Source organism: Alligator mississippiensis, chromosome 3 (genome assembly GCF_030867095.1).
Source record: "Alligator mississippiensis isolate rAllMis1 chromosome 3, rAllMis1, whole genome shotgun sequence".
In the NCBI taxonomy this organism is placed as follows: domain Eukaryota; kingdom Metazoa; phylum Chordata; order Crocodylia; family Alligatoridae; genus Alligator; species Alligator mississippiensis.
The window spans coordinates 189,669,050-189,693,088 of NC_081826.1; the positions used below are offsets into that span (position 1 = coordinate 189,669,050).

The window sequence follows — 24,039 nt, forward strand, 5'->3', positions numbered from 1 at the left end:
TCAAAGCAGGCCACTTTATTTTCAGAAACTGTATCTGGTCGATCTGTCTTTACCTTGTGAGCCAAGGAAAGATAGTAGTGGAGATATTAGTGGAGAATTAAAAAAACAAAAGATTTTCAAAGTAATTCTGCTGACCATAGCCATTTGTTAAGCTGCACACAGGGATTAAAAACAAGTTCCATTCTATGCACCTGTGTATTCTGGTAGTAATTATCTGGATTTATGCAATGGGGCAATTAAAAGATGCACATAAAAGAAATTCCAACAAAATTACTTCAGCATAACAGCAGTGGCCAAACCCAACACTAAGAAAACATTTATGGCTTTCAGTTTGCAATCAGTTTATCAAAAGGGACATTCAGGCCACTTCATGCAACTCAGAGAAATAAAAGCCCCTTCAAGCAGCAAAAAACTGTGGATGTCTTGCTTTAAGGTGGTCGGGGGGGGGCTGTTGTTTCTTTTTCTTTTTTTTATAAAACAGATCATTTTGTTCAGTGGCAAGATAGCTACCATTCTGTTGTACATGCCCCCTAACTGTAAGGAACTTCATTAAACCTATATCCTATCAGGTTATCCTGCATTTTGCATATTTTTGCATTTCAGATCTCTTATAATTACAATTAGCACCATAATGCAAGAAAAGGCACAAGAAAAAGAACAACAAAGATTAAAATCCAACTATGACTATTGCCAATGAACAGAAATAGTAATACTAACTCCCCCTGCTTGAAAGCACCTTTTCGGGTTTTTTTAGCTTGACCAGGTAGAGTCTACAGTACATAGGAAACAAGCTATACAGAGAACTGAATGTTCAAAGCACTCAGCCTCACTTATTTCATATGGTTACTATTCCAAGTAAATCTTATTTGAGGACCTGCTGTTAACAGCGCACATAGAAATTACAATTCCGTTATATTATTTTTGGCATTTTGTTTTATTAGCTTTTTGCACTGACATGAAAAGTAAGCCATGGTTCATTTTTGGGTGCATTATCAGAGTTATACTACCTTATCCGGTAAAGCAGAATGAACCTGGTCGACTCGTCTACATGGAAGATGTGATTCGGAGGATACCAAATTCTGTCTGTCTTGCTCATCAGTGCAAACATATTATGGTACACAGGCATGATACCTAGGTAAAGGAACAGGAAAATTAGTGATACTGAAAAGTCAATTATTACTCAGAATCTTTTACTTTTTACTTTTAAAAAAATCTGTCGGTCAAATGGAGTGAACTGATAGCACTTAATAATCTCATTTTCCAGTTACCCACATCACTGGCATAGCTCAGTCAGCTGGAATCAACCTTGCTCATGCTGCAGATTGCTTTCAGTCTCAGTGACATCTCATTATTTCCTTGTGCTCCCTGGCTGACTGTTATATCCACCTGTTGTCTCCCATCTTGTGCCTGGATTACACATTTGTAAGGCAAGGGCACAATGCTCATAAGTACAACCTAGCTTCTAGGTATTACCACAATATGAACTAACAACAACAACTTATCATTATTGTTGTTGTTACATTTTCCTTGTTTTTCCTGAAAAATGAAAGGCCACATGCATTTGTTTTAAATTGTTGGTTTAAAGAAAAATTAAAAACAAAGCAACATAAAGAAAATATAACACGATAACTAAAGTTCCCACCTCCTTCCATATCCCTATCACATAATTTTGGTAGCTCTATTAAACATAAGGAAAAAATATGGATGATCAGTTAGTTAAACCACAGGTATTACGACCTGTTTTCATAGACAGCCAACAAAATAAGGTTTTACAATCAGGTTTCCCTCCTCTTCTGTTGCCATAACACATGGAAAACTAGGGCACCGATTTAGCCAAGAACTTTAAACATGTGTTTCAAATTAAGAATGTGATCAGTCCCTCTGGAGAGTCTTTAGGGACACTGCACCAGCTCCAGTTAGATCAGGTGTGAGCAAAATGAGGCTTGTGGGCTGTGTGCAGCCCACCAGGCCATTCTATCCAGCCCCTAAAAAATTTAGAAAAATAATATTTATCTGCCCTTGGCTGCCTGTCATATGGCCCTCGATGGCTTGCCAAAACTCAGTAAGCGGCCCTCCGCCTAAAATAATTGCCCGCCCCTGTGTTAGTGTATGCCTAAAGCCCCAATCTAGCACCATGCTACACCAACATCAAAGAGATTTCTGTTCTTGCTCAGAGTCCCATTTACTTGGGACCACAGTTCCCAAGAATACAGTTGTGGAACCTGTCTCCATCTGTTTGTCTGTCTAGTTTTTATTTATTTGTTTATTTTTAAACCCCTCTCAAACCCTCAACATTCTCAATATAAAACTAGAACTCAAACATACACTGATGAAGCATTCTTCATGGAAATTTTCAGATTCAGAAAATCTGATTTTGCTGAAGTTCTAATGGAAACCAGACAAGTTCCCTCCCTGATTTTCTGCCAACCTACCTGCCCAGCTTTTCTGTAGTTTGCTTGGTAGGTGGCTGGGGGCTTCTTCTTTCAGTGGTTCTCTTTTATGCACACTTTAGAAAATGTAGTTACTTCAAATAAGAGTGAAACCAAAATTCTGGAATATCAAAATCCTCCGGAGTGGAGCTGCCTTTTTCCATCTTGCTCTACTTAAACCTACTTTCCGATGGAAAGGAGGGAAACCTAAAAAGGATCAAGGATCTAACATTCGTTCTCTTTCCCTCGCTTTCTATTTTGGAGCTTGCTCATTCAAAATAAAGAGATCACACACAAAAAGCCAGGATTTATCAAGCAGATGGGAAAACAGAAGTTAATAGACTAGAAGAAATACAGTGAGGGATTATAATTGAGCATGGACTTCACGCAGAAGCATTAGACAGTATCAATGGCTTCTGAAAATCTTAACCAAGAAAAAAAAGATCAAATCACTTTGTATTTTATCCATGCAATTAGCACATCAATTAGATAATGTTCCCAGGCTTCTCTATTAGGTTATGTGCTGCCATAACAAAAATGATGATGCAAGCTGAAGAGGAAGGAAGGAAAGGGCTTTTCTTGTTGCAGTGCCTCTTCTGGCCCTCCACAGAAATGGCAATAATACTGGCCATTTGTTCATTCCCCACACCAGAGGCAGAAATATAATTATCATGCCAGAGGATAAATGGGTCAGCCACTTGCTCCCCCTTTGTCTTTGTAGGCAAATATAAGACAAGGGGCTTTTTCCCTTCATGACGATTCAGGAAAAAACCTTGCCTTATATTCAAGTAAATACAGTATTATCTGGAATACGACAACCAAGTTTATGTCAGTTTGCACAAAACTGTTTTCTTTACTGTTCTGCTTGTGGATATGAACCAAATAAGGAAGAGTCTAAACTTAAAATGTTAATTTAATTACTTAAAAAAATAAAAGTGAAAAATCAACAGCGAGTGAGATTATGTATATAATCGGCTTTTGTTTTAAAGAGAAACATGATTAATTTGAGTGGAGTTTTATGAAGAAATGGTTTATATGAATATGTCCAATTCAAAATATGACAATGGAGTTGAACATGATTGGCTATGCCCTATTATCTTTCCATATGAAGATTTTTCCCTTTAACTTTGGATGCCTGCAATGGAAATGAGGGGACAAAAACACAGCTGATGATTGCATCAAGGACATCTTTGTGCTCTGCCACATTCTTTCCTCTGGCCATTTCTTTTTTTTTCTAGCAGTAGGGAGAGAAAATGGCACAAGACCCTTAAAACTCTAGGTCTGCACTTGTGCACAATACCTTATGCACTGGGGTGATCCTCCATGAGCCACCTGTGCTGACCTGTGGGCTAAGTTATTTATTGAGCACATTTTCCACCATGTCAGAAGATTTGGCCTAGGCTGTTTCCACAGCCTGTCAAGGAAAAGTGCATAAGTACATGATACAGAAGGCAAGATATGCAGCAGCAACTAAACCACACAACAAATACATTTGAACTGAGGTATCAGTAGAGTCATCAACAGAGTATATGACAATTATACAAAATCCAGAGATTAAAAAAATGGAACTCAAGAGATCTTGATTCAAAATTTCCACCCCCCCTAAATAACAACAGTAAAGATTAGAAGCAGAACAGTCAGTAGTCAGCACCGTTAACTCTGTAAGAGATAAATAATATTCAATGGCATTTCTCTTTCTTTATTCCAAGACTGCAATTTCATTTTTAAACACACATTTTCTAACAAACGTAAAAGCACATATTTGTAATACAGACAGCATAACACAACGGTTCTCAACCTTTTTTAGGCTTCAGGCACCCCTACATAACGTCTGTGAATTGAGCAACACCCCATTTCAAGAATTATTTTATTTTTTTTTTTTTACAGTACTTAACTCGTATAGGACCAAGAGATGTGGGGGACGGGAGACGGCAGGAGGAATAGCAGGGCAGGGACAAGCCTGTGTTGACTTTCTGGTGAGGAGGAGTAGTAGCAGGGCAGGTTTAAGTAAGTGCTTACCTCCTCACACCCCACAACACCTTTCAAAGGCTCTCACAGCACCCAGTTGAGAATCACTAGCATAAGGCCATGGACAAACCTGCACTTGAAATTCTCCAAATCCTGCTCCAACCTTGAGTGCTTTAAATTCTGAATGCTTTGGTGCAGCAAAAGGTGTGCAGCCCCAATTATGCCCCCTTGCCAGAGCACTTCAAAAATCACCATGATGGCATGTAGTAGCAGCACTGTCCAACCAAAAGGCACAAGAGAGAGTTGCTCAGTCTTCTGGCATCCCCTGGTGCTCATCTGTACTTCCATTTCCTTGGCAGGGGAGTGCAAGACAGCAGGATGGACAACAAATGAGCACTCTCTTATGCCCCTTGCTGTTTTGGGGGACCTCTAAAAAGGCATGCAAGGAACCCTTCCCTCTAACCCCCCTTAAAACAAGCAATTTAAACTTTAATACTGGGGGGTCTTGGTGACATCAAACTGCAGATATCTCTCTCCTTTATACCACTACTTAAGGCAGCTGCTCCATCAGCGACTCTCCAGAACAACTCTTAAAGATCTGTTCAGCCGGGGTACCCTCCCAACCCCGCCAGGTCAGCAGCAGGAAAGTGTGCAGTTGAATCTCTTCTCCCTCAGAGGTCTGCTTGGAGTTGACAAGAAATGATTCATAATTGTAGCTGCAACCTGCCAGCACAAGACTCTGCAGAAACAGCTCTTTTGATTTCAGGTGCCAGAGTGCAGGCTGAGATATTAATCACTGAACTTCTCATCTGTACTGCAGAATGGGAAGCCTGGCTCCAAGAGGGATGGAGCGGGCCTCTTGAAATAGGAGTAGGCATTTGTCTGGAGGTCAAGAAAGAAGGGAGTTGGATGAAAGCTAAAACCCCATTACAATTGAGTATACTGAGAAAGGACGTTGGGTGGTTTAAATAAAGAGAAAAACCATGAAATGGTGGTAGCAAATGAGGCTTGTAAAACTGAATGGGAAATACAAGAGCCAACAAAAACAAACCTGGCACGTGTTAAAAAACTACAGAAAATAGACAAGGGCCAATATGCAGGATCCATAAAACAGGCAAGAGTTACCATACTTATTCTCATGCAACATGGACTGTTCCCTCCTCCCCCTCAAATTAGTGTCTTAAGAATTTTTCTGCCTGATATAGAAGAATGGAAACTGTAAAAATGAACGATTCTTCTTTTACTTCTTTCTCCCATCCCGAAGCCTGTCTCACGGAGAAGGGACAGAGTTCAGTCTTCAGCAGCAGCTAGTGTTAACACTTTCACAGCCCCTGTGACATTGGCTTTAGCTTTCGGCTGACCAGCTAAGATCTGATGCCATTTACACAGCATCGCTGAGAGGGTTAAAAGTATAGCTTTTGCCTGAGCAGAAAATGGTGGATGAGGTGCTGAAGATTTGGCTATGTTCCCACTCTATTCAGCCACAGTTCTGGAAAAATCTCTTTTTCTTCATTCCAATTTCCAAAAATCAACATGTGCATCTTATTTGAGGGCGTGTGGCATGCCAAAAAATATGGTAGGAGAAAACTAATACAAGGTTTACACCCAAAAAAGAAAATAGGAGGAAGAAAAATCTGATGTGGTATCTCTTCTTGCTCTGAACAGCATCTAATTAGAGAAACTTTTCAGGGCAGGGAGCCTGTCTTTTCTCATGTACCATGAACATCTATGGTGCTAAAAATATAATGTTAGATTAAGCACATCAGGAAAAAAATAATTCTGTAGAAGTAACTGCAATAACCTGTTGAGCAAATGTGACTCAGTTTTGAGTCATCATTGATTTAAAGCTGTTGCAACATGGCATGTGTCCCTGTACCCAAGTATCAGGCTTACAACAAGAGATCCACAGTCAAACTGTCTGATTAACCAGGACACATTTAATGGAAAAATCATCTGGCACTTGCTGGACTGAGGCCTATGAGAAGGTATAGGCCCTCATATGAGATTTTTAAGACATGAAAGTCATAGAGTTATAGGGAATAGAAAGAATTATGTAAAATAACTATAGAGAAACCAAAATCAAACAAATAACCGCCCCCCTTCCCAAGGAATAACCCAGAACTAGTTAGTTATACATAGAGCACATAAAAAGATGGAGTGTGTTGCAACCCGATGGTGCAATAAGCATATCTGATCTATCATTAATTTAAGAATTAAATCAGTTACAACATTTTACAGACTCCAAAATAATTTTATCCAATGCAATCAAACTCAGACTGCATTTGTCATATAAAGTGGGATATATCTTTTTTTTGTAGATTAGTAATAGGTAAAGGGGGGGAAAAAACTTGTTTTTGTATTCATGGTGCATCTTACCTTACAGAACTTTATAGCATATATACAACACAATACCTTCATCCATAGTGTCTACTCCTAAATCGAGATGCCAGATGGATGATGCACATGGAACAAGGCATATCTGTTCAATTTTTATTTATTCATACTGTTCAACAGGTGCTTCCATGCCTAGTTCGGTGAGTATCAACCAACTCTCAAACTGAATGAGGCTTGGATCTCTGCACTGTGATCTTAGCAGCTATACCAGAGGTTGGCAATGTTTTGCACTGGTGGACTGGAATGGCCTAGTTTGGGTCCTAGGTGGCCACCACTTCTCCCCGACACTCAGCTGCTGCATGGCACAGGAAAATTCTCTGCTGCCTTGCCACCTGGATGTAGAGTGATGTGGCACAGGTAAAGCCCCACACCCCTTTCCCCACAACAACCTACTGAATGCTGCTAAAGCCCCTGCTCCAATGGGATCAATGGTTGGCATCAATGGTTTCATAGGCTGGATCCATCCCCAGGGCTGTAGGTTGCTAACTCCTGAGGAATACTAAGTGGCTACTCTACCTATGTTTCTGTCACAACCCAAGGGTGTGATTTTTGTTTGTGTGTGCTTCGGCACTGCTAAATTATTTCCTGCCACTCGTAGCTTTCTTTGCAGGGTGCATTTCTAGGTTGCAAAAGAGAAATGCACAGTGCAAGGAGTTCCCACCATTTGTATACAAATTTGTGTCCCACTATTGGCCAGTTCTAAATTATTCCCACATGGCGGCTAGTGATTGGCCTGCTAGCCGTATAAGAGGCTTGAGCGGTTTCCGCCCAAGTTGGAGAACTCCGAGGAGAACCCCGCAAGGGAGGACTCCACAACCATCTGGAGGAGGAGGACTTCACATCTTGTGAAGATCTCTAAGCGCTGCGGAGCCTATTGGACCCAGCGCGTACATTAAGAAGGCTATAGGGGTCTGATCAGCCTCTTGCCTCTCCCCGTTGCCGCCTGATCCCTCGACGTACCCTTCCCTGCGCGCAAGTTCCACGGAGCCTAGCAAACTTTGTGTGAGTGTATTCAGAGCTCTTTGCTTTGAGTTACTTTCTTTGGTTGACACGACGGGCTTGCGGTTCAGAGCTTTCAACCGGATTGGGCTAGAAGGTTCACGGGAAGGAACTCTAGTCCGCCTCTCTTCTTTTCTGTCTGTAACTGCAACTCAAGCAAGTTTTCCTGCCTGCACCGCGACCATCTTCAGTGTAAGTAAAATAATCTTAAATCAACCACTAAGCGTCCGTGCCTAATTCTAGCGTGCCACCTGCCTTCCCCGACCCGGCGTGTCCGGGCTGCTGGCCACAGCCCGCTGCGCGGAAAACCCCCGAGGGCCTCGGACCACTCCCGGCCCGCACAGTTTCATTACAAAGAATGCCAGCATACTGTTAAAGAGGTAGAAATCTCAAAGTCATGTAATTGCAGCGGTCAGATCTGCTGTTAACTGCTTTGCTAAGAAAAACAAAAAGGTAGTAGTTTAGGATATCCTCCAGTAAGCAGAGAATGTGGTATAAAATACAAGGAAACATTAACTGTCCTTTGTATATGGAAATGTTTTCTTGCGCACCCATCATAGATGCAAGCCTGGCCATGCCCTCTTCCCTTTCCAAAGGGTCAACTCTAGCTCCTTTCCCTTGCAGAGCTGTGTTGGGGCTGACCTGCCCCCATTCCCTTCTGCATGGCCAGAGGGTGCTCGCTGTGCCCACCCACATGTTGGATCAAGAACACTGGATAATTCCAGCCTGCAGATAGACTGGGCACTGCCAATCCAGCCTGCCAGCCAAAAAGGTTAGGCACCACTGTTATAGAAGAATCCAAAAAATAAGGTGGCTTCTCTGTCTCCTGTGTCTGAGTTGCTTAATAAGAATTAAAGGCAGGCATAGTACACATTAATTCCTTCCATAAAACAAAGTTATATGTGAACTGACACCTCACTTTCTTGAATAATCACACTGAGCACAGGGACACCTTGCTGGCAGTATAACTCCAGATTCAAAATTGTCTTAGGTCATCCTAGGACAAGGATGAAGAAACAGGCCTTCATGATGCAGAAAATAGGTTTTTCTCACTGGGGCCAAGAAAAAGGGGAGTTTTAGAAGGATTTGCTTTGCTTTACTGTTTTTTTTTTTATTACTTTGTCCAGCATGTTCTACAGACTTGTCTAGATACAAAAATGATACCATTTTAACTGCACTGATATACCCCTTTATGCATTTTATGGAAATATGGATGATATACTATAAATCACAGATCTGGATGCCATTATGCCAGTATAAAATGCTTATTATACCAATACAGTTTAATCCTGTACAGCAGGGGTTGGCAAACTACGGCCCATGGGCTGCAAAGCCTTTGGATCCAGCCTGCAGAAATGTGCCTTCCATGGCATTCAGGGGCAGGGGGCTCCCCCTGCACTGTGCCCACACACCACCCTGGGGCTCTCACACAGGCTTCCACTAAGGCAGAGGTTCCCAAAATTTCCTTATTTTCCTCTTCCAAATTTACCTTACCAATATAAGTTTTATATTTTAACTCCTTGAATTCCAATTATTATAATGGAAATTAAATCTGCCATTACACAATTTCTCCCACCTACCCTGCAAAGATGTCTTGCATACCTGCAAGGGTACGCAGCACCACAGTTTGAGAACCCCTACACTGAGGCAACGCCATTTCCACATACATCTACATGCACTAAAATAACAAAATTTGTGCTCACGTGGCCCCCTCTAGGGAACCAACAAAACTTCCACCCCAACTCCTGCCCAGGGCAACCTGCACCATGCTGTCTGCACCTGCCCACTGCAATGGCCCAGCCTGGCCCCAACCTCGGCCCCAGCCAGTGCACACAGTACTGCTACTGTAGCTGCCTGGGTACTGCGTGGCTCCCCCCACTTCCAGAGGCTCCTCCCTGCTCTGGCTGCGACACTCCAGGAAAGGAAGAAAGCTGCAGCTGCAGGTCAGAGTGGATACAAGGTGGCCAGGAGCTGGAGCCCCACAGGTTGGGGCAGGAGCTGCCTGACTGCAGCTTCCCCTGTACTGTGAGCGGCACAGCAGGGGCAAGAGGAGGAGCCACTGGAGGCAGGGGTAGCTGAGCAGTACCTGGCAGCTGCAGCACCAGCACTGTGCACGCAGGTTGCGATCAGGGATGGAGCAGGTGTGGGCAGAGCATGGTGCTGGCTGCTTACCCCAGGAGGGCATGGTGGGGCTTGGTCCCAGGCAGAGCACTGCAGGGGCGACCAAGGGCCAGATGGAGGAGTGAAATGCACCACCCAGGCGAGCTCTGCTGCACGTGCCCTCCCCTCCTTCCCCCCACCCCCAGCTGACTCCTGGGACCTAGCAGGCAGGCAGCCCCCCATGCACATACCCAGAATTGCTATTAAAAAGGTCTAATAATTACACAAATCATAGGAAATATTCATTAATAATTGCTAAGTTCACTAAAGTGTGGCTAATTTTATTGATCTGTTCTATGCTGCCAGCCAACTTTTAATATATTTGGCATCACAGTTGTAAGACTACCTGCACTTTATCCTCTTCCCCAGTCTCTCTAAGTCTTTCCTCAGGTTTCAGGCCTTTTTCCCATTCTTAAGCGAGGTCCTTAGGTAAAGTACTTATTCTTATCCAGCAGATCTGACTGAGTTTAAACACCAAGATCCAGTACTGGATATAGAGATGAATAAGCCCTCTTAAAACAAAGAATATTTTCTGTACACCAGTAGGAAACCAGTGAGAGAAAAAAAATACTCTACATGCATATCTACATTACAAATGGGTATCACCAACAGGTAGTAGGTTAACTAGGCCCGACTTTTCCACACCCCCCAAATGGTGCCTGCATCTTAGTCTGGTTCTCCCAAAGATCTCCTCCATCCATCTCTTAATTATTCTTTTTATTTATTGGCTGCAGCCACAGAATAGATTATAAAAGGGGATAAAGGCTGCTCCAACCATCTGATTCTTTCCACTAATTCAAAGACTGCTATAAGTTTCAAATGTCTTTGTGTGACCCATACATATTGTGTAAGCATGCCACGAACACTGATCTCACTTCCACGAAAATGAGCTCTAATTTTCTCATGTACAGGGTCACCAACTAAGTTGTAATGACCACCACCAATGCTCAGAGATTTCCAAAAATGGAAAAATAGATATTAAAAGCCCATAAAATATTGAGTGAATGCACCCTCCTTTTCCTAGATAAGGTACACAGCGTTGGGGAAAGAGGACTTATTTATAGTCTGATATAGATGAAAAATGGTAGACCTTTTCAGTAAAAAATTGGTACAGCATGGATTACCTGAGATAAGAGTATAGGTTTGGTTGATGAAAGTAACTGTGACTTGGTAATTCAAGACATTATGACTAAAAGTTATTACTACACAGTCTCAATAAGAGTGCACATATTACATGAATCAATAGCTGGATAACTGAAAAATAACTTTAAAAAGTAGCTGTTAGTAGTTATCCTTGAAGAGGACTGAGGTGTCTGTAATGGGGGTCTTCATGGACGGAGACCCGAAGCTTCTAATTTTCATCAATTATTTGGAAATATATATAAGATGAGGACAAGGCACATATACTGGGTTGCTTGGTAAGCTGGCCCAATTCAGACAACATGCATCATAATGCAACCAAAAGCAAATTATATATCTTGAAAGCAAAGAATACTAGTCACACCTACAGAACGGGGAAAGCAGTGACTCTAAACAAAGAATTTAGGGTCAGAGTGAAGAAGCAACTGAATGCGAGGTCCTAATGGCAAAAAGGAGCTGAACTAAATAAACAGGCTAGGAGAAGTGCGTATACATTAGCGGAGCAATATGATCTAGCTCATTGGTCACTGGACCAACCCCATGTGTTGGTCCTGGCCCTGTGCGCTGCATATGGTTCATGGACTGGACCCAGTACTACATATGCTACACACAGCATAGGGGATCAATGATGCTCATCCAGTCCCATGGGGCTGGATGGGTTGGTTTGATGATTCTGATATGTGTCACTGGCAAGACAGACTAGACAGTTACATACCATTTTTAAAAAGACAGTGAAACAGCACAGGGGACAGATAAAAAGAATGTTTCAATCAGGCTAGAAAAAAAATGCCTTTACCTCAACAGACTTAGAAAGCTAAGGCAGTTGATCAATTTAGTTTATCACAGAGAAGGTTGAAAGGTAACTTGATCACAGAGTAAAAATATCATCTTAAGATGGAGAAGGGTGGGTGTGGGGGTGAAATACCATCTATAAAAAGCCTCTTTAATCTAGCAGCAAAAAGTACAACGAGAAGCAATGGCTTAAAGGTGAAGCTAGACACATTAAAAGAAAACAAAGGCACAAATTTGTTTTTTTTAAACAGTGAGAAAATTTCATCATTGGAACAACCTACTAAAAGAAATGGTGGATTCTTTCTCTCAAGCACAAGCTAATGGGCTCAGTTCAGCATTAAATTCAGTATGAAATACTGTAAGAAATTCATAGTCGGTGACACAGAGGCTAGGCTAAATGATATGAATGTTCCCTATTAGCCTTAAAAATAAAATAATACGCGCAACTAATTTACTCTCCACACGTCACAGCAATCAAGGAGATCATCTTTGGAAGCAGATGATGAATAGAGCATTCCCTTACAAGTTCCTCAGGATTTCTACTAAATGAACATCAGCAGTAAACAAGCTTGGCATTTTGTCTGATTACGTCAGTTAAATAATCTTAAGATTTAAGGTTAACAAGGGAACGTTTTATTATGAAAATCTCATTAAAAAACCTCCATCAAATTTCAGCAAATAACACTTTTTCATCAACATTCCCTAAGACTCCATTATGTCTTGGGTTTTCCTGAATACTGATACTGCAGTGCTTTAATTTCCTGAATACTGGCGCTGCAGTGATTTAATTTCAGCCTAACATGGAGCCTACCAGAAGAAGGGGGCTGTGTATATAGATGTGAAAACCTGCTTTTGTCCTTCAGAGAAGAGATCACATGTAAGTGATGAAGATAATTCACTTGTGAAGAATATCTTTGCAGGACAAAGAGTTCCATCCTATCCACTCCTTAACAGCTAATTGTTTTGAATAAGTAATGTAGGGCTGATATTAAGTTAGCAAATAATGGCCTCCCATAGCAGAACAAGGTGAAAAGTGAATAAAAATATAACCACATTTTATAGTATAATACATCTTACTCAGAACCTCTGTCTACATTATTAAAAGCTACATTGCATGAAGCTGAAATAATTTCATTCTTTGATTAGGAAAATAGTCATTATGTTCTTACCACAAGCCCTACAAGCAGCAATGCATATCTCTTCTGCCATATAGTCTCCAACTGGAAAGGGTAGATAGTCTCCTTCTGTCTTCCCTGGGGAATGATAAAGGTAAACCTGAAGCACTGGCTCCATCTGCTTTGGTGCATTAGCATTCCCAAGGACATCGCCATTTTGGTGGACAGTGGAGGTTGTGGTTCCTTCCATCTCTGTCATTGTAAGACAAGCCATCACTGTATTATGTTCTCTTTAGTTCATATGCCTGCAAACAACACAAGGAGTATTTATTGATTTTACAAGTAAAAAAAAAAAGAGCTAAAAAAAGAAGAAGAATCCAAAGTTTCTCTTTATCATCAACTACAGTCAATAAGACTGAAACTGTGAATTGCGGTACTGGATTAGGATTGCAAAATTTCTTGGTAAATTTAGCAAAATGAGTTCCTCTGAATTTTTACAAATCAGTTTTACTCTGAAAAGTGTTTGTGTGGTAGGGAAAAAAAAAAGACACCAAGGGGACAATATTTATCATATTGAACAACACCAGTGAATTCCACATAAAATGTGCTGATTTTATAAGTAAAATCATACCTTTAATTGTCAACCGTGCAAATTCAGAACTCTGAGGTCCTGCATGTGAAATTAGTCCCTCTAGTACATTGATGCAGCTCTATGACAAATAGTAACAGCTCAGAGACTGGGTTGATGTCGCACAAAAGGAATATCAACCACGTTGTTATCTGGCCCTGATTCACAAAATAATTACTTTTCAGACATACTTTCATTTTAAGTAAATGCTTAAAATTAAGTAGACGAGGTTCCTTGGGTATGCATTTAAATACTATTTTGACTGTGGATGGATTTAAGAACATAAGGGCTTAAATTCTTTTCTGGCCTAAGGATCCTAACTTAAATGGCTCTGCAATGCTAAAACAGAGCAAAACAAAGACAAAATCCTTATTTTTTTTTATTTTGTCCCTAATCTCAGCTAAATAGGCTCTGAACACAAGCATGGACAAAATCTACAGATTAAGAAGATCCTATTTTAACATGGTAATTTTTTAGGGTAGAAGCATGACATACATTAAAAATACTGGGACTTACTAAGTGTATATGCCCATTTACAACAATATCACCAATACTAAGTTTCTTCTGTGAGAAAAAAAAAAAACAACTTATAATACAATTTTAGTTTGAAAAAACAATGCTTTCACCAAATGCTTACAAATCTTCTAGCATTTTCTGATGTTCCAATTGTCTCCAATATGTATTACAGGAAATAAAAGGTAAAAATATAGGGGTGCACCAATAGAGATTTTGGGGGCCGATTCCAATAGCTGATATTTAAGGAGGCATATCAGCCAATACTCATCTGATTTCCAACACAGCTGCATACAGCTGGTAAGTCTGTTGCAGTGGAAGGGGAGCGGGGAGGGAAGGGGCATGGGGACACAGTAAAGATCAACGCCCCCCATGGTGAAAGAGGGAGTGGGGCTGGACTAGGCGCTGCTGAGGCAGTGCGGGCACAGGACAGAGCCATGGCTCACCTGGGTGGTGCAGGGAAGGGCGGGCTGGGAGTGGCTCCCACCACTGTGCACACCCCGGGAGGGCACGGGGGGGTGTGTCCACAGATCTTCACAGGGCGGGCTGCCGCTGCGGACCACACCGGGCTCTTCCTGGTGGTGGGGGGCGGGCTGGGCTGCACTCAGGGTGGGCAGAGGTGGTGCTCAGAGGGGGGGCTATGGGGGGAGCTACAGCAAAATTTGGGGTGGCTGCAGCCTCCCGCATAGCCCACCCGCCCCAAGCGCAGTGCAACCCAGCCCCCTCCCCAGGAAGAACCCAGCAAAGCCCCTGGTCTCAGCCTGCAGGCATCTAGAGTGGACTGAATGAACTCCATCACAATCAGGGAAAACAAGCCTAAATTTCCTTCAATTGGATGGTGGAATTTTAACAAAATGTACAAGGCAACTTTCCTCCACCACATCCTGGGCTATGTTAAAAATATCTTTGTTCTTTTTCACAAGAGATGGATTTTATGATTTTTTCATTATTATCGCTACTTATAAACAGTTTTGACCGGGATCTTTAAGTATGCTTTTATTTAACCACTTGGTCTAAAAAGTGCCCAAAATTCAGCTCTTGTTTTCCAAATCTGAGAGAGGACTTTTGGCTATAAAAAGAGTCAATCATAAGTGTTCTGTGTATGCAATAAATGTCTAACAATATTGGTTGTTTAATAAAAAAAACCCTATTGTTTTACTATTAGGCAATATTCACAAAGGACTATTTGTATTGATCTATTTTTTGCTTAGACTTGATGAATTATGAAAGTAGTTTCATAAAATAATCCATTGAAATGATACTTTTAGACTGTGTATTGAGACTAAAATTTCTCCACTCCATTCCTTGAGATTTTTAAATGTATGAACAAATTTATATTTATAGGAACACAGAAAATAGGGCTGGAAAGGACCTTACGAGGTCATCTAGTTCAGCCCCCTGCTCAAGATAGGATCATCCCTGACTAAACCATTCTAACCAAGTCAACCTTGATCTTGAAAATTTCCAGGGATGGAGGGTCCACAACTTCTCTAGGTAGCCTGTTCCAATGCTTAACCAGACTCATAGGGAAAAGTTCCTCCTAACTGCCAACCAAAGGCACAGACTAGAATGTAGGTCCCAGGTCTAACTCATGACACTTTACAGAAAGTGCCACAAGTCAGACTTATTGTCCTGACCCAACAGATGTTAATTGTTGAGTCGGGAGTTTGGGGGACTGACCTCCAATTTGGAGCCAATCTGGGAAGGGAGGTCTCTGCAGCCTCTTCCCCTAGCTGTGCTCCACCCCTCCCAGTTCCTGTTCTGCCTGGGATGGAAGGAGGAAAAGGAAAGGGAAGGAGGTCCATTCTTGGGTTTTCCTGGCCATGCTGGAGTAGACTGGGGGGGGAAGGGGCAGGGAAGGACATGGATTGGAGCCTCCCACCTTGGGAAGCTCCAATTTACCTGCCCCACTCTCCAGCGCCAGCTAGGCAACCCACAAAATTACCTCCCTCTGCTCCCTTACTCCCTTTCCCTTCTGAAAACAGTTCTGGGAACAGGGCTGGGCTGCGTCAGCCAAGCCCTGCTCCCAGTGCACAAGCACAGAAGTTAATGAAGGTGCTCTGCTTTGAAGCACCTTCATCTGAACCCTCATGTAATGAGGGTTCAGATGGTTGTGGGATCTAAAGCACTCTGCAGCCACGCACTTGTGTTTGGTCACGGCTGTAAAGCACCTTCAGGAGCCAAATGGGGCAAAAATTGTCACTTTTGCCTGTGCCTCTAAATTTCGCTTACTGCAGCTTGAGACCATTGCTCCTAGCCTTGTTCCCTACAGCCTCAAAGAAGAGTCTAAATCTCCATTCTTTCTATAATCGCTCTTCAGGTATGGAAGCCTTTTATCAATTTCTTTCCTCAGTCTTCTCTTTTCCAGATTAAATAACCCTACTTCTTTCAGTTTTTCTTCATAAATCATGTTTCCTAGGCCTCTAATCCTGGAGTCAGCAAAGTTTTTGGGCAGAGTGTCAAGAACACCTGCAACCTTGACTTGTAAGATGTTGGTGTGCCAGGGGCAGACAGCGGGGAAGCCACGATGGGCTCATTCCTTGTTGTGGCAGTATAGATCTGGCTCCTTCCCTGCCATTTACCCCGAGACATGTGTGACAAATGAAATGCCTATGCCACACCTGTGCCTGGGGTTGCCTATTCCTGCTCTAATCCTTTTTTTTTTTTTTCTTTCAGCCGAAAACTGGACACAGTAATCATCAATGCTGAACAGAATGGCAAAATCACTTCCCTTGATTTGCAAGACACACTCCTGTTAATGCAATCCAGTATGCTACTGGCTTGTTTTGCAACAAGAGTAAAGTGTTAGCTCATATTCAGTTTATGGTCCACTGTAACTCAGGTCCTTCTCTGCAGTACTGCAGCCTAGCCACTCATTCCCCACTCTGTATTTGTGCATTTCATCCCATGTGCAGGACTTTACATTTGTCCTTGCTGAATTTTATCCAACTGATGGTGGACCATTTCCCCAGTCTATCCACATCATTCTAGCTATCATTTCTCCAGAACATTCCCAGATCATGTCTAGGCTCATGCCTCCAGAATGTCTGCAACTCCATTCAACTTGATGTCATTCATAAATTTGCTAAGCATACGCGCTTTCATTTTCCAAACCACTAATGAAGACGTTGAACAATACCAAACCCAAAACAACCCCCTGGGGAACCCCACTCAACATGCCCTCCCAACTAGCCATTTATAATACTCATTAAGCAAAATGATCCAACCGATTATGTATCCACTTTACAGTACTAATCTGTAGTTCCTTAGCTTGTTAATGAGAATGCTTTGGAAGAGTGTCAAAAGCCTTGTTAAAGTCAAGGTATATCACCATTCACTCCTCTCCCTCCCTCCCCAACACATACACAGAGCCTATCCCCTTATCATAGAAGGAAATCAGATTGGTCAGGCATGACTTGCTCTTGGTGAATCCATGATGGTTATTCCTGACCACCTTGTTCTTTTTTAGGTACTTCAAAATAGATACCTTGAGGACCTACTCCTTGATCTTTCCACGTATTAAGGTCAGGCTGATAGGTCTGTAATCCCACGGATCCTTCTTCCCATCCTTAAAGACTGGCACTATATTTGCTCTTTTTCAATCATCTCGGACCTCACCCAACATCCATGAGATCTCAAAGAGAATAACCAATGACTCAGAAATAACTTCAGCCAATTCTCTCAGTACCCTAGGGTGCATCCCACTTAGCCCTGCCAACTTGAAAGCACCTAGCTTCTTTATGAAATCCCTAACCTGTTCTGCCACTACTCTAGGCCAGGGGTGTCAAAGATCCAGCCTCCAAGCTGGATCTGGCCCGTGAAGCCCTAGCATCCAGCCCACAATGCTGCTTAGGGTCTGTGACCAGCACACTGCATGAAATGTGCTGGCCCCAGCCCAGGGCACTTCATGCAACACAGAGAGCTCACATGGTATGGACTGCACATGGCATGGGACCAGCACAGAGTGTGTGCTGCATATGGCCCATCTAGATAAGACCCAAAGACAAGCTGCTCATGCTGGATCCAGTGCACAGGACCAGTCTCGTGTAAGCACCATGTGCAGCATGTGCCTCAGATTGGTTCCGTGCTCCATGTGCCCTGCAAGGCTAGAGTTACCAGGTCCTACATGCAGCATGCTGGGCCTGTCTGGGATAAACGCTGCACATGCTGCCTCTGCACACTGGATCCAGGGATGGTCTGGATCAGGCCCATGGATTGGCCCTACATGATGGATCCAGTGTACAGAGTTGATCTGGGGAAGATGCCATATTCAGTGCACACCCTGGACTGGCCTCATGCACTATATGTAGCATATGCCCCACATTAGCCCTATACGTTGTGTACCACACATGGGATAGGAGCCAGGGCCAGTGTGTGCTGCATGTGGTATGCTGCAAGCAACACTCACAGTCAGGTCCAGGGTCTGCACTGCATGTGGTACCTAGAATCATAGAAATTAAGGGATGGAAGGGACCTTGGAGATCACTGAGTCCAACCCTCCCTGCTCTGGGCAGGAATACTGCTGAGATCAAATGATCCCAACAAGATGTCTGTCCAGTCTCCTCTTGAAGACTTCCAAGCTTGGGGACTGCACCATCTCTTTGGAAAGTCTATTCCAGATTCTGGTCACCCTTACCGTAAAAAAGTTCTTCCTTACATCCAACCTGAAACCATCCTCTAACAGTCTATGGCCATTGTTCCTTGTCCTCCCCTGGGGCACCCTAGTGAAGAGTTTTTCTCTCAGCTCCCAATATTCACCCCTTACACACTTATAGATAGCCACCAAGTCCCCCCTCAGTCTTCTCTTCCCTAGGCTGAACAGTCCCAGATCCCTTAGTCTTTCCTGTGGGCTGGATCCAGCATCTTGGGTAAGATGAGTTTGACACCCCTGCTCTAGGCTGTTTGACTCCTTTCTCACCTCTTCTGCAAACTGTGCTCTTTATCTGGCAGCTGGCCCAATTTGCGAATGTTGAAGTAACTGCTGCATTAAATAATTCAGACTTCTCTGCATTATCTGTAACTAGAAAGCCTTCTGCATTCCGTAAGAGACTTATGGTTTTTAGTCTTCCTCTTACTTTTGGCATATTTGTAGAATCCCATTTTATTGGCTTTTATGTCCCTTGACAGCTGCATCTCAAATCGTACCTTGGGCTTCCTAATTTTCTCCCTGTACAGCCATGCAATATACTTGTACTCTTCCCTAGCAATCTGACCAAGTTTCCACAATTTGTAAGATTCCATTTTGATTTCAACATATTGAGGAGATTGCTGTCTAGCCAGACTGCTTTCCTCTTGCACTTCCTATTCTTCTGTCAGCTCAGGGTAACTTGCTGCTGCACCCTTATTATGGGTTCCTTAAAACACAGCCAGCTCTCTTGGGTTCCTTTTCCCTTCAGACTTGCCTCCTAAAGGATCCTGTTCAGTTCCCCGAGTTTGGTTGTCCCTACTTTTCTGAAGTCCAGTGCCTCCATTCTGCTTCTATTTCTTCCTTATCTTAGAAGCCTACTGGAGACACCATCTATGAAGTCACGTGTTGATCTTCAGGATGCTTATGCACCTAGCTGGGCCTTTATCCTTGACTGGATGGACAGATGAGAACACCACCTAAGCCCCCGTCCCCTTCACCCTTGCACCCAGAGTCACATAGCCACTTTTGAACTGCTCAAGGTCTCTCCTGGCAGTATCTTTAGTGCTCATGTGGATAAGCAGCACAAGACAGTAGTCAGAAGGCTAGATGAGTTTTGGCAGCCCTTCCATGGCATCTTGGATGTGGGCTCCTGGCAGGAAAGCAGACCTCCTGAGACAACGGGAGGCAGTTGCCAACCACCACCACTTGCTGCTTACTCTGGCAGCGGTGGTCTTGATCCTCCCATCTGAGGGGTGTATGGCAAGGCCGATCCTGCCGCTAGAGTAGGGCCCTTCACATTCAACGTCAGGACTTCACGCCTGTTCTCCACGCATGTTCAGAAAATGAGTGCAGTCAGTTGCCAGAGTTGACAAGCTGCCACCTTCCAGGGTACCTGTGTGTTCTGTCTTCCAATGCTTTCTCTGGCTCTCCCTCTTCTGTGGTGCTAGAGTCTCTTTGTGTATTGTGCCAATTAAGTCCTCAGGCTTAGAAGCATCCACAAGCATATCCACCTCCTCCTGCAGCTAGCTCCCTCACCTGATTTCTGAGAGGACACACTAGAAGGCACTTCCCACTCTTCTTGGCAGCAGAGACATGCAGGCTGCAGTCCCTGAAAACCCAGATCAAAACCTGGGTGGAAGCTTCAGTGGGCAGTGCCCACAACCAGACAAAGCCTGCACAGGAACAGGAAGAACCGGCAATGGCAGGGGTTTTGGCACTGCAATATCTTCAGGGATCCTGGTTTTCTCTGATTTGAAAAAATCCCCACATTTCAGTTTAAAAAAGGTAACCCCAAATCCATATTTTTCTGTGATTAAAAAAGTAACTCCAAATCCACATTTTTCCGTGATGAAATGAAACACCACTAATATATATTAGTGACGTTTCATTTTAATCACAGAAAAATGTGGAAAAATGTGGATTTGAAGTTACTTTTTTACACCGAAAATTGGGGATTTTTTAAATTAGAGAAAACCAGGATCTCTGAATATCTTACAGCCATCCTGTTGATTCTTCTGCTAACTCCTGCTGCTACTTCCTAGAAAAGCTCCTTTGTCCTTTGCAAGCTTCCACTCAGCAAGCTTACTGAGAAGGAAGGATGTGAAAGTAATGGGGCAAACACGCCAGCAAATTCTCTGTTTGTTGGTCCTGGTATCAATGGGTTCTGTCTAGGCTAGTCTTTCTTTTTAGGCAAGTCTCACCTCTGCTCACATTGCTACCAACTGCTGGGCTCAGAAGGTGAAAGCTCCTCTCTACTCACTCCCACAAGCAACCCTGTAAAATGGTTCCCAAACTGAACCTGCCAAAGTAGGAGGGCTTTCCAATTCACCTGCACTCATAAACCCTATCCTCAGGCAACTACAGCATCCTGCTCCTCTCCCAAACAAGACTCCCACTTAAAGTCCCCTATTTGCTGTCACTGGCTAACCTAGCCTGTTTGCCAGATTTTAACTCATTTACAAAGGGATCTAATTGATATATTTATTTTCAAAGAATTTGAAAGCAGGCTTCTTTTTTAATGCAGTCACCCTAAGGGCAGGCTTTATAATTAAACCTTTTAGCTGAAATAGCAAGTAAAGTAACAACATGATAAGATAAAAACACTATTTCAATAGGTCATACTTAAAATGTTCAAATACTGACAAAAAGGAAGAAAGCAAATTAACTTTTATGACAATTCTGAAACAAAAATAGCTTGGAGACTCATGTTTCACAGTAATGGTAAGCTGCAGCTCTAGATGCAACTGTGATCTACTATGCCTTGTGCATCATTTTCTGTGCCTGATCCACAGAACATATGGGTCTGTAACAGCTGTCAGCTATGGACCCTGGTTGTTTAAGATCAAACTACAAAGATGCAGGCTTTCTGCCCCAGAGGTTTCTGGTATCAGACAAGACGTGATACATTCACTTCCTCTTCTTTGAATTGTCAACTCCATGTTAATCACTTTACAAGAAACAGTATTATTCTCATGTAATGGGAAATAGTATCATTCCTCATTCAGCTGCTTCTTATTTATAGACAACTAAAATCTGGCCAATTTCAAAATGAGAATTTTTAAAGTAGCTCTAGGTGACTCATCTGCTGCTGAGTATCCTAGCCAATTCTTTATAATTTTACTAAAAAAAAATGGTGATTTATATGAAAATGCATCTCCCCTCTCTTGCTATCTGAAAAATCTACACAAATAAGAAATACTGGCTGTCTGATTACACATAGAAAACTGAAACCAACTATATTCAAAGTACTGTCAAATGTGCAAAGTAAACACAATGAAGGAGAGCTAACATTCTCTCTCATCTCTTTGTTACACTCATTTTAGGTGTTACTTGTAATAACATTACATAAAAAATATTCTGGAAGTGTGATTTTTATACTGATGGTATCTCTTTAAATTAAGTAATTTGCTAGTTTCACTTTCCCAGTTAACCTTTAATATACATAAAACAATTGAGGAAAGTAAGGCTTTTTGCAGCACTCTGAATTGGTTTATTCATTAGGAAGTCTTTTAGGCCCTGATCCTACACACACAAACAGAAGTCAATGAGGCCATTCATGCAAAGTGAAGCACACAAGCAAGCATTTACCAGACAGTAGCTGAAAGAGCTTTTCATATTAAGTTGTCTTTATCTATACTTTGTCAGATGTTCATTTCATAGCTGGACCAACTCTTTTATCTATCTTTCTTCCTTACTCTAGTTTCAAAGCTGTTCAGATGCATAATTATTTGTTGCTCCACTTTCAGTTGAGTAGAATTCTAAATTACATTGAAGCATACCAGTATTACCAGCAATATATGAAGGAGGAAGTGGGAAGAGGACATTGACAAGCCTTTTGACAGAGTATGTTCACTGTGAGCAGCCTTAAAGACTACACTCAAAGTGCACCAGGACTCAGAACAGACACTGCATTTGTCCTGGGATTGGCACAAACACACACAGCCCTTCCAGTCAGCATTTAGTGAGCAGATAAATGTGCTGCCACTTTGCTGCCATTGTCTCAATAATGCAATGCAATCCTGGGACAACCATTGAGATGTATTTTGCAATATCCTCGGATGAACCATTAGCACTTTCTATCCATTTAGAGCAGGGGTGGGCAAAATACGGCCCATGGGCGAGGTCATTCTATCCGGCCAACAAGGCCCCTAAAAGTGTAGAAAATTAATATTTCTCTGTCCTTGGTTCCTGTCAAAAATGACAGGAACCAAAGGCAGTACGACCCAGGGAAAGCTCAGTGGGCTCCAACAACAGCGGGGCCTGCTCGGCCCTGTCCCCCCAGCCTGAAGCCCCTGCTGGGGCTTCTGGGCTGGGAGCATGTGGCTGCCCTGCACCAGAACCACAGGTAAGTGCGGGGGGGAGAAGGGAGCGGGGGCACCCGGGCAGGGAAGGAGCGTGGCGGGGGGAGTGGCCCTTTCCCCGCCCTGTGGCTGGCACCCCACACTGCAGCCGCTTGCAGCCCACGTGGGGCTGCCTGTGCCTGCTCCAGACAGACCCACATGGGCTGCGAGCACCTGCAGCAGCGAGCACCGGCCACTGGGTGGGTGAGGGGCCACTATTTCCCCACACTCAACACCAGCTTCTTCCCTGCTTGCAAGCAGGGGGTCAGGACTGTGCAGTGCCCTCCGAGTGAGGCAAAAAAGGGAAAGGGGCCAGGAGGCTTCCATGGCTGACCAGAGAAATCCAGGGCAGCCTAAGGGCCAAAAGGGGAGCACATAAAAAGTGGAAACAAGGTGAGATCACTAAAGATGAATATACCTCCTCTGCTCGTGCTTGTAGGGAGGCAGTTAGGCGGGCCAAAGCTACCATGGAGCTGAGGATGGCAACCCAAGTAAGAGACAACAAGAAATTGTTTTTTAGATATATTGGGAGTAAAAGGAAGGCCCAGGGAGGAATAGGACCACTGCTAAATGGGCAGAAACAATTGGTGACAGACAGGGGGGACAAGGCTGAACTCCTCAATGAGTTCTTTGCCTCAGTGTTCCTAAGTGAGGGGCACAACAAGTCTCTCACTGGGGTTGTAAAGAGGCAGCAGCAAGGCGCCAGACTTCCATACGTAGATCCTGAGGTGGTGCAGAGTCATTTGGATGAACTGGATGCCTTTAAATCGGCAGGCCCGGATGGGCTCCATCCGAGGGTGCTGAAGGCACTGGCCGACATCATTGCAGAGCCACTGGCGGGAATATTCGAACGCTCATGGCGCACAGGCCAAGTCCCGGAGGACTGGAAAAGGGCTAACGTGGTCCCCATTTTCAAAAAGGGGAGGAAGGAGGA

The 24,039-nt window shown here is 43.2% G+C and overlaps 1 protein-coding gene across 3 annotated transcripts in view; it reads right to left on the bottom strand.

Moving 5' to 3' along the window:
• The window catches only part of JAK2 (Janus kinase 2), a 158,915-nt gene that overhangs the window by 61,317 nt on the left and 73,559 nt on the right, over window positions 1-24,039 (bottom strand). For all 3 annotated transcript variants that reach the window (XM_019478132.2, XM_006268891.4, XM_019478133.2), the window contains 2 exons: window positions 13,052-13,302; window positions 1,008-1,131 (listed from right to left, as the gene is read on the bottom strand). In XM_019478132.2, coding sequence (XP_019333677.1) covers window positions 1,008-1,131; window positions 13,052-13,271 — 344 coding nt within the window. In that variant the 5' untranslated portion in view covers window positions 13,272-13,302. The remainder of the gene's footprint in view (window positions 1-1,007; window positions 1,132-13,051; window positions 13,303-24,039) is intronic.